This window comes from Salmo trutta, chromosome 14, assembly GCF_901001165.1.
Source record: "Salmo trutta chromosome 14, fSalTru1.1, whole genome shotgun sequence".
In the NCBI taxonomy this organism is placed as follows: domain Eukaryota; kingdom Metazoa; phylum Chordata; class Actinopteri; order Salmoniformes; family Salmonidae; genus Salmo; species Salmo trutta.
Genome location: NC_042970.1, coordinates 73,929,322 through 73,940,034, shown reverse-complemented (window position 1 = coordinate 73,940,034; position 10,713 = coordinate 73,929,322). Strand labels below are relative to the sequence as shown.

The window sequence follows — 10,713 nt, the reverse complement described above, 5'->3', positions numbered from 1 at the left end:
CGTTGAATGACTTTGCAGTCCATGGCTGAAAAACAGTAGCGCATTTGGATAGTGGTCGATCTGAGAACAATGAGACGGGCGAGCGCGTGCACGTGAAGAGTCCATTTTACATTTTCAGTCTTTGAACGAAAACAACGACTCCCAGTCGGAATATTATCGCTATTTTACGAGAAAAATCGCATTAAAAATTGATTTTAAACATCGTTTGACATGCTTCGAAGTACGGTAATGGAATATTTTGAAAATTTATGTCACGATACGCGCGGGCGCGTCACCCTTCGGATAGTGTCTTGAACACACGAACAAAACGCCGCTATTTGGATATAACTATGGATTATTTGGAACCAAACCAACATTTGTTGTTGAAGTAGAAGTCCTGGGAGTGCATTCTGACGAAGAACAGCAAAGGTAATCCATTTTTTTTTTATAGTAAATCTGAGTTTGGTGAGTACCAAACTTGGTGGGTGTCAAAATAGCTAGCCTGTGATGGCCGGGCTATCTACTCAGAATATTGCAAAATGTGCTTTCACCGAAAAGCTATTTTAAAATCGGACACCGCGATTGCATAAAGGAGTTCTGTATCTATAATTCTTAAAATAATGTTTTTTGTGAACGTTTATCGTGAGTAATTTAGTAAATTCACCGGAAGTGTTCGGTGGGAATGCTAGTTCTGAACGTCACATGCTAATGTAAAAAGCTGGTTTTTTATATAAATATGAACTTGATTGAACAAAACATGCATTTATTGTATAACATAATGTCCTAGGAGTGTCATCTGATGAAGATCATCAAAGGTTAGTGCTGCATTTAGCTGTGGTTTTGGTTTTTGTGACATTATATGCTAGCTTGAAAAATGGGTGTCTGATTATTTCTGGCTGGGTACTCTCCTGACATAATCTAATGTTTTGCTTTCGTTGTAAAGCCTTTTTGAAATCGGACAGTGTGGTTAGATAAAGGAGAGTCTTGTCTTTAAAATGGTGTAAAATAGTCATATGTTTGAAAAATTGAAGTTTTCGGATTTTCGAGGAGTTTGTATTTCACGCCACGCCCTATCATTGGATATTGGAGCGGTGTTCCGCTAGCGGAACGTCTAGATGTAAGAAGTTAAACCCTTTACAATGAAGATATGTGAAGTTATTTGGATTTTTACGAATTTTCTTTGAAAGACAGGGTCCTGAAAAAGGGACCTTTCTTTTTTTGCTGAGTTTACTTCCTTGTATAACATCACTTTGCTCCGCACATAATCCTACATACCTAACCAATCATAACCCCAACCCAAGGACCCAAAAACTCCCGCTCCCTTCATCAAACCTCCCAATCAGATCTCAGTTCTACGAACCTCTCCACGCTGTTATGATGAATACATCCATGCGACCCTCCGACAGCATAGATCATCCCGTCAATCACCCCCACTCCTATCCTGTTCCTGGGTACACTCATGGGAGCACAAGGCAACCAGCAGTTGTTCATGGGGTTATAACAATCCAACGTGTTGGAGTCCATATTCCCGTCAGGAGCGTTGTTCCTTCCTCCGACAGCGTAGAACAGCCCAGAGATGACCACGGCAGCCAGGCCACTCCGGGGGACCTGAAGGTCAGCTAGCCTCAGCCAGGCCCCAGTACAGGGGTTGTAGGCTTCCAGATAGGACAGGGACTGACGGAAGTATCCCCCTGCCGTGTAGATGAGCTGGGGCACTTTGGGCGTGCGGCACGAGATCACCTAGGAGGACCACATAAATGTATCAATCAATTGATCCATCAGGAGATTGATTACCTTGGAGAAAAATACATTGGAAATATTTTTGATATTTTTTTATCCCCTTTTTTTCCTCCCAATGTCAATTCCAATCTTGTCTCATCGCTGCAACTCCCCAATGGGCTCTGGAGAGGCGAAGGTCGATGACCCGCCAAACCACTCTCCTTAACACCCGCCCGCTTAACCCGGAATTCAGCTTCACCAATGTGTCGGAGGAAACACTGTTCAACCGAAGTCAGGCAGCAGGCGCCCGGCCCCCCCCCCCAGCCAAACCCTCCCCTAACCTGGACAACGCTGGGCCAATTGTGCACCGCCCTATGGGACTCCTGGTCACGACCGGTTGTGACACAGCCTGGGATTGAACCCGGGTCTGTAGTGACGCCTCAAGCACTGCGATGCAGTGCCTTAGACCGCTGTGCCACTCGGGAGGCCGGCTTTGTAGTTTTTTTAAACTTTATTTAATCAAGGTTCTTGGCATCAGTATTGGACGTTAAGTGCTAGATACAGCAGCAAGGTCATTGATGCACATCAGAAACAATGGAGGGTGAGGCTTTTGAACTGTAACATTTATTTTTACCCAAAATACCAACCAACCATCTCACCTTGGTGGGCTTGTGGAGGGTGAGGTCCTGGAAGATCTGCGACAGGTAGTCTTTACACTGGTCGTCCCACTCCAGAGACTGCAGCTGGGCTTGGAGGAAGTGTGGGGTGAGGGAGTGGCACCGCACAGCCTGGAGCAGGGCCTGGACGTAGGGCCGCCGGTTCTCCCGGTCGTACCGGACCCACGCCACACAAGCCTGAAAGACCACCGACTCACAGCGCACGTTGAGTTCGTCGCGGCTGATGAGAGTGACCAGCTGGCATTGGGAGAGGTTGAAGAACTCCTCCTGGGTCGCCACCTAAAGGTGAGAAGGAGGAAAAGAAGGAGACTGTTTTAAGAAAGGCATCACTTGGTTGCCAGTCTAAAATGAACTCATGGAGAATAACAAGGAATTACTGGATATGGTTAATGGGCAATTGTTAGGCTTTTCTAATTACAAAGGGGAGTAACGAAGCATTTTGAAAACATTTTTTCTTCAATGGAGCACACTGAATCACACAGTTCACCACTGGTATTCATCTTATTATGACTCATGATCATTCTTCTGGTTGTGGGAGTGGGTGTGGGTGTGTGTGTGTGTGTGTGTGTGTGTGTGAGACACATCTCTCCCTGTTAACCAGCCAGCCAACCAGCTCTTCCATTGTAACAGTTTCAGTCTGACTCCCTGTGAAGTTATGCAGACTGACTGCCTGTACATTGAACATGCATGTAAACCCCCATGAGCCCGCCCACACAACACTCTGATTCCACACGACTCACCCAACTCACACACAAAACTAACCCAACACACACTCACCTAACCCACTACCACACAATAGTACGATTATTCATGTTGAGTGTTCACCAAGGGCCAAGGCAGAAAAGAAAGGAAGATGGTGTACAGTAACAGCTGAGACTATTTGCTCAGTGGTGCAGGTGGTGGTGCTCCACCCTAGCAAAGCCTTGACGTTTCCCTTAACTAAACACAGTGAGTCAGTTGAGGAAACGGTCTCTGGCTTTTCAAAGACACCAATTACAGGATGGGACTACAGATCTGTAAAGCAGCTGAATGGCCTGACAGTGACGGTGAAACTAACGATAAGGTTGACTGAATGACTCATCCATATCAAATGAAGATAAGGAGAGATGCACAGTATCCGCTTGAATTGTTTCAACTGATCGGAGTCAGGCGACGTGGTTATTTCCTGGGAAACCCCATAGGGTGTATCGAAAGGTCAAGGAGCAAAGTGTCATGGTGAAACACTTCGTGCCATCAACAGTGAGCATGCTCTGGATACTGGACTTTTCCAACTCGGGGGGAGAAAAAAGAGACTATCATTCTCTCTGAAGTGTGTACTTGTTCACTCCCCTCGTGAGTTTAAAATGATTCTACCTATGGTTTGGAGAATCGCAAAACCCAAAGAACAAGGTTAGGCAAAGCTGATCCTGAATCAGATATGAGGGGGGGAAGCCAACTGTTTTAAAAGGATACTTCGGGATGTTGGCGATGAAGCTTGTTATCTACTTCCCCAGAGTCAGATGAACTCGTGGATACCATTTTATGTCTCTGTGTCCAGTATGAAGGATATTAGAGGTCATAACATGCTTGTTAGCATTGTCTTGCGAAACTACATGTAACTTCCTTCATACTAGATGCAGAGACATAAAAATAGTATCCATGAGGTCATCCTCTGGGGAAGTAGATATTTGCTCAAATCCAGAAAACAGTATCTACACCCCATACCTGGCTGAAGTTCATGTAGATATATTCCCGAGCTTTCTGATGGAGCTCCGTGCAGCTGATCTGCTCGGCGAAGCTGGCTATGCCGATGGCGTTGCTAGGGTCCAGCTGCGTAACCAGGAAGTCGCAGCAGGCCTTGACCACGCTGTCGATCTGGTACATGACGGCGCCGTTCATGACGTGGATCACACACTTCTCCCCCACAGAGATGCTGGCCGTGTAGGCAAACTCTATCAACCTGCCCATCACCTGAGGGAGAGGAGGAGGGATTTGCAGAGAGAGAAAGGAAGAGAAAAGATTGGAGATGGAGAGAAGAGATGGGACAGATGGAAAAGAGAGTAGAGGGCAGGTGAGAGAGAGAATGAGACGAGAGTCGTTAGAACAGTTAGAAGAGACAGGAAGACAGAAAGGGGTCGATTCAATTACATCATTATTGTTGCATAAGGGTCCAGACTGACACAATCTGCCTCAGTACTGAGGAACTACACAATCAAATAAAAGCGATCAAATCAAATTGTAGTTGTCACATGCGCTGAATACAACAGGTGTAGACTTTACCGTGAAATGCTTAGTTACGAGCCCTTTCCCAACAATGCAGAGTTAAAAATAAGACAATTCGCAAATAAAAATAGTAACACAATAAATACTATCCAAGCCGTCGCAGTGTGGCACAGTTCTGAGTTAGCTTATGACAGAGAGCAGTCAGAGAGCTGCTGGTTTATCAGTTCCCTCATTAGTCAACATGGCTAATCCTGCACTCTCTGTGAGCTTGGTGTGTCTGCGCCTCTAAAGGCAGCGGCATGATTACCATATCTCGGAGCTAACTCAGTGAGGCTGTACGCACCAGCTGGAACAAAGAAGCCAGCGATAAAAGCAGGTGTGTGTGTGTGTGTGTGTGTGTGTGTGTGAGCGTGTATTTTTACCACAGAAATACAACCGTCTTTCTTATGGAGTCAATCTTTGGTCCCTCGTAGGAAAACGTGGACTGCCTTCCTATCTTGAATGCAACGTGGATAATTACAACAGATTTCTGAAACTCTAGCTCTACTGACACACCTGGATGAAAGGCAGTCTTCTCACCCTCCTACTTACGCAGGTCTCCCTCATCTATCCAGTGTTCACTACTATTACTCACGGATTCTCATGAAAATACAGTTGGTTTCAATAAAATTGGTTAACACTTTACTTTAGGCCAACAGCTAGAAAGGTTTATTACATGCCTGTGGCAAGTCTTCTAAAATGTGTTGTAACACTCACCCGGGGGTGTATCCCCTCGATGGGCACCACCTCCATCCCACACTCCTTCAGGCCGTTGGTGAACATGGCTCTGAAGACCGGAGAGGACGATGCCAGCACCACCTGTAGACGTGAACTGTCAGCTTGATATCTCAAACATATAAAAGTAGGGCTCCTACCGTGTACAAACAATTCAATGAAGCGATATATCTGTTAATCAACTTTTCCAATGTGTTATGAGATTCCCTGAGATCACCATGCACTCCTCTTTCACAAGACGGTTTTAAAAGGTCCCCTGAAATCACTAGCATAACCTATTCATTTATATATCACACACACACACTTGAAGTTGGAAGTTTACATGCACCTGAGCCAAATACATTTCAACTCAGTTTCACAATTCCTGACATTTAATCCTAGTAAACCTTCCGTCTTAGGTCAGTTAGGATCCCCACTTTATTTTAAGAATGTGAAATGTCAGAATAATAGCAGAGAGAATGATTTATTTCAGCTTTTATTTCTTTTATCACATTCCCAGTGGGTCAGAAGTTTACATACACTCAATCAGTATTTGGCAACATTGCCTTTAAATTGTTTTAGGGTCAAACGGTTCGGGTAACCTTCCACAACAAGTTGGGTGAATTTTGGCCCATTCCTCCTGACAGAGCTCGTGTAACTGAGTCAGGTTTGTAGGCCTCCTTGCTCGAACACCCTTTGTCAGTTCTGCCCACAAATTTTCTATAGGATTGAGGTCAGGGCATTGTGATGGCCACTCCAATACCTTGACTTTGTTGTCCTTAAGATGTTGCTTCAATATATCCACATAATTTCCCTTCCTCATGATGCCATTTATTTTGTGAAGTGCACCAGTCCCTCCTACAGCAAAGCACCCCCACAACATGATGCTGCCACCCCCATGCTTCAGGGTTGGGATGGTGATCTTCGGCTTGCAAGCCTCCCCCTTTTTCCTCCGAACATAACGATGGTCATTATGGCCAAACAGTTCTATTTTTGTTTCATCAGACCAGAGGACATTTTTCCAAAAGTACAATCTTTTGTCCCCATGTGCAGTTGCAAACCGTAGTCTGGCTTTTTTATGGCGGTTTTGGAGCAGTGGCTTCTTCCTTGCTGAGTGGCCTTTCAGGTTACGACGATTTTGGACTCGTTTCAGTGTGGATATAGATACTTTTGTACCTGTTTCCTCCAGCATCTTCACAAGGTCCTTTGCTGTTGTTCTGGGATTGAGTTGCACTTTTCGCACCAAAGTACGTTCATCTCTAGGAGACAGAACACGTCTCTTTCCTGAGCGGTATGACAGCTGCGTGGTCCCATGGTGTTTATACTTGCGTACTATTGTTTGTACAGATTAACGTGGTACCTTCAGGCGTTTGGAAATTGCTCCCAAGGATGAACCAGACTTGTGGAGGTCTACAATATTTTTCTGAGGTCTTGGCTGATTTCTTTTGATTCTCCCACGATGTCAAGCAAAGAGGCACTGAGTTTGAAGGTAGGCCTTGAAATACATCCACAGGTACACCTCCAATTAACTCAAATGATGTCAATTAGCCTATCAGAAGCTTCTAAAGCCATCACATAATTTTCTGGAATTTTCCAAGCTGTTTAAGGCACAGTCAACTTAGTGTATGTAAACTTCTGACCCACTAGAATTGTGATACAGTGATTAATAAAGTGAAATAATCTGTCTGCAAACAATTGTTAGAAAAATTACTTGTGTCATGCACAAAGTAGATGTCCTAACGAACTTGCCAAAACTATAGTTTGTTAACAAGAAATTTGTGGAGTGGTTGAAAAAAAGAGTTTTAATCACTCCAACCTAAGTGTATGTAAACGTCTAGCTTCAACTGTGTGTGTGTGTGTATATATATATCTATGTGTGTGCGTGTGTGTGTGTGTGTGTGCATGTATATATAAAGGCCAAGTGCTGTCAAAAACATACATTTACCTGTGTTTTATATACATTCCCACACTGAAGTTGGAATAATACTGTGAAATTATGATAATGCCCTTTTAGTGTAAGATGTTTGATGGAGTTTTGGCCTGCCTGGTGACATCACGTTAACAGACCAATAAGAAAGAGAGTTCCAAACCTGTCTGCAAATAACAGCTTGTTTTCCCCTCCCCATTCAGATTACTCCCAGACAGTCCTATCAAAATTCTTGCTTGAGAAATTGCTCTTTGCTAGGAAGCTATTTTTTGTTTATTTTTCACAATTTTATTTTAAAACAATCACAGTAAGGTCCTTAATTGTTACCAAGAAATGATTTGAGATAAAGCTGCATTGGAGCTTTAAAGGAGATCGGAGTGCAGAATTATTATTTTTTTCAGACATTTTTTTGGGGGGGGGGGGGGGAGTTTCACAGACAGAATCGTGTTAGAAACAAATCTGGGGATAAACTAGAAGACAAGGGCACAGACCCCTGTCGCCAAGGGGGCACGAGTAGTCTGAAGTCAGAAGCGTTACCGCTACGCCAGACTCCGTCCATAGCATAACCGTTATTGACACAATGCTACACACCTTGTGTGCCACGAAGTCCACGGCCTCCAGGTCGTTGTAGCACACACGAAGCGTCACGTCGCACAGCTGGCTGTCCAGCCGCAGCTCGTTCATGATGGCGAAGGCGGCCGCTGTGTGGCTCTCCAGCGTGTAGCTGAAGACGCGGTGGCCGTTGCGCGTCGACGGCGTCACCACCGCCTTGCACTCCGTCGGGCACTCATTAGACATCCTGACTGACGAAGGATCCTTCCTGGTGCTTCTGTTGAAGCTGTGACAACAACTAAGAACAGTGTTGGGAGTGACTACTGCCGGACATCCTTGCTCACTGAGGGGCAAGGAGACACAAGGGAAATGTTGAAAATTGGAGGCGCTAGGGAGGGATTGTAGAAGGCTAGGACCCTTTTCCTGGGGTCTTTGTTGTTTTTTTGGTTGAATGTATGTCTGGGACTGTAGAGTTCAGAGAGTACCAAATTCGCTTTCTTAGAAAGGTCCGAAAGACGGTTTCTTAGCCCTTACTCCTTATTCCTTACTCCTCAATTCCTTACTCCTCAATTCCAGCCACTGTGTCTATAAGAGTTTTTCGTACAGTCTTACTTATTCCACAAGCCCAGCCATAGTGCACATACAGGTGCAAGTGTAAAACTAAAAAAAATACTTCTACATGAACTGCCAGTCATGGTTATGCATGTTATAACCAGGCCAATCGTAATCCACCACGATTTATGGCATCATTCAAACCAGTGTTCTAGATTCTTTCCCACCTGCCCTTGAGTAAACTTCTCGTCTTTTAATTAAAGGAACAGCAAGATGTATGGTCTTTATGGCAGGAAGTATGCAGCAAGTCCGAAAATACGCAGTAGGGAAATTACTGTTATTCACGTCCGCTTGTTGATATGTTTTTCTCCTAAAGGGGAACTTTCTGAACAAAGGAGAGAGTCAGCAACAGTCACAAAAACAGACAGATGTGTCTAGTACTCTGACATCTTCTCTCAAGTCCAACTACTCCATTCAGAAGTTTTTTTAAGTTACGTTATTTCAAGCATCCACAGAAATCAATTTCCAACTGAAAAATGTTTTTCCTGTGAAGATAAGCGATCGCAGGTCAAAACTTGCTTATTCATTTTTCGCTCCGAGGCCCAAAAAACAGACACTGATATACTACTGCATCTTAAATGGTGGTCATAATTATAATCCGGATTTAGCTCATGGAGCTAGCTACACTTCTGCCAGGAGTTGGGTAGAAGAGGGACAAGGATAGGGTAGTAGAGGGGTGTAAACTCCTAAACTCTGTAGAGAGAGAAAAAAGAGCAGGTGCCAAAAATGTCGTCAGCATAAGCTAGCAGCCCTGAGGATTCAGGAATGAGAGGGGGGAGCTCAGTTTAGTTTGGTTGATCAGTTGCTCCACTCTAGAAGCTTTCCCAGAAGTCGCCCCGCTTTGGAATCTCAAATTGCACTGTTGTATTTACTGGGAAGGTCTGGGCGCCGTTGGCAACTAGAAGAGAAGAGAGAAAAGACAGGACAGTTAGGTGTTAGGGTGGATAGGGTTTATCTAATAGTGATGGGGGAAAGAAATCAACACATTTACATATCGGGATATACTTTTTGATGATATATCGTACTGACAATATTTAAATAATATTTTTGCGCTAGTTGGCTGTACCTGCACCAAAATGTCAGTATTTTCCCTTCATTGTTCACCATCTTCCTTTAATTTGTTTTTAGCACTTATTTCCATGTCTGATCAAAACAGATAGCAGTCTGGAGCTAGAACTTTCATCTTCGAGAGTGATTTAGTATGTTATTCGACAAGCAAATGACTCAGCTAAATAACATCCCGAAGCCATCCAACCTCAATCACTCCAGTCAGAACAAAAGACTGTCCTAGAACAGAAAGCGATATACAACATAGCTTTAAGGTAATCAGAGTTTACAGTCACCCATGAATCCTCTTGGGAGGGGTCACAGTTTCTCTTAGTCACTGTGACTAGAGTCAACATACTTTTAGACAACATCACAGCTCTTGGAGAGCTTGGGTGTCTACACAAATGCAGAGTCCCCCCCCCCCAGACCTGGGTTCAAATACCATTAGAAATCATTTCAAATACTGCATCTATGCTTGATTGAGCATACCTGCTGCAATGGAACCAATAGAGACATCTCAAAAGTGCAAACCCCACCCATCTGGCTCTTCAGACAGACTAGAGCAAATGCTCAACGTATTTGAAAGATTTGTAAAAGAGTCTGAACCCAGGTCTGGCGGGGAGTGGGTAAGATAGCCCAACCACTAGTCGAGAGTCTGATCCGAGTGACGTACTTCCTACTGAGGAAGACAGAGTGAGTGACTTCAATTAGGACAGAATTGAATTAGTCATCGTGACTGAGTGTTTTTTTCTCCCCTGGATTGTCCTGTGACCAATCTGGCTACAGCAGTGGAGAGTAGGAAAATAACCTCTCTCTCACACACACACACACAAATAAGTAAGTTACAGGCTATACAGGTGTTAAGCCTGTTCATTCACAACTAGGCCAATACAAAAGCCACTATAGAGAGTCATAGTTACTCAGCAACAATTGTTATCGCGTTATTGCAGCTGCTCTGGCCTGAGTGGGTAACATAACTGCAATGTTACGTTTTGCACATAATGATTACCTGTACAAGTAGATAAGAGAACTGACTGGCTGAGCTGAAGGGCTGGAGGACAAGTTATATGGCCTACCTGTTTTACACGCCTCCCAAATGGCACCCTATTCCCTATGTAATGCACTACATTTGACCAGGGCTTATAGGACTCTAGTAGTAGTGCACTATGTAAACTCTTAGAAAAGAAGGTGCCATCTAGAACCTAAAAGGGTTCTTCGACTGTCCCCATAAGAGAACACTTTGAA

The 10,713-nt window shown here is 44.2% G+C and overlaps 1 protein-coding gene across 3 annotated transcripts in view; it reads right to left on the bottom strand.

Moving 5' to 3' along the window:
• LOC115147367 (kelch-like ECH-associated protein 1) overlaps positions 1-10,713 on the bottom strand; it is a 28,320-nt gene that overhangs the window by 5,714 nt on the left and 11,893 nt on the right. For all 3 annotated transcript variants that reach the window (XM_029689579.1, XM_029689578.1, XM_029689580.1), the window contains exons 2-6: positions 7,849-9,319; positions 5,334-5,435; positions 4,080-4,325; positions 2,358-2,654; positions 1,340-1,719 (exon numbers count right to left, since the gene is read on the bottom strand). In XM_029689579.1, coding sequence (XP_029545439.1) covers positions 1,340-1,719; positions 2,358-2,654; positions 4,080-4,325; positions 5,334-5,435; positions 7,849-8,055 — 1,232 coding nt within the window. In that variant the 5' untranslated portion in view covers positions 8,056-9,319. The remainder of the gene's footprint in view (positions 1-1,339; positions 1,720-2,357; positions 2,655-4,079; positions 4,326-5,333; positions 5,436-7,848; positions 9,320-10,713) is intronic.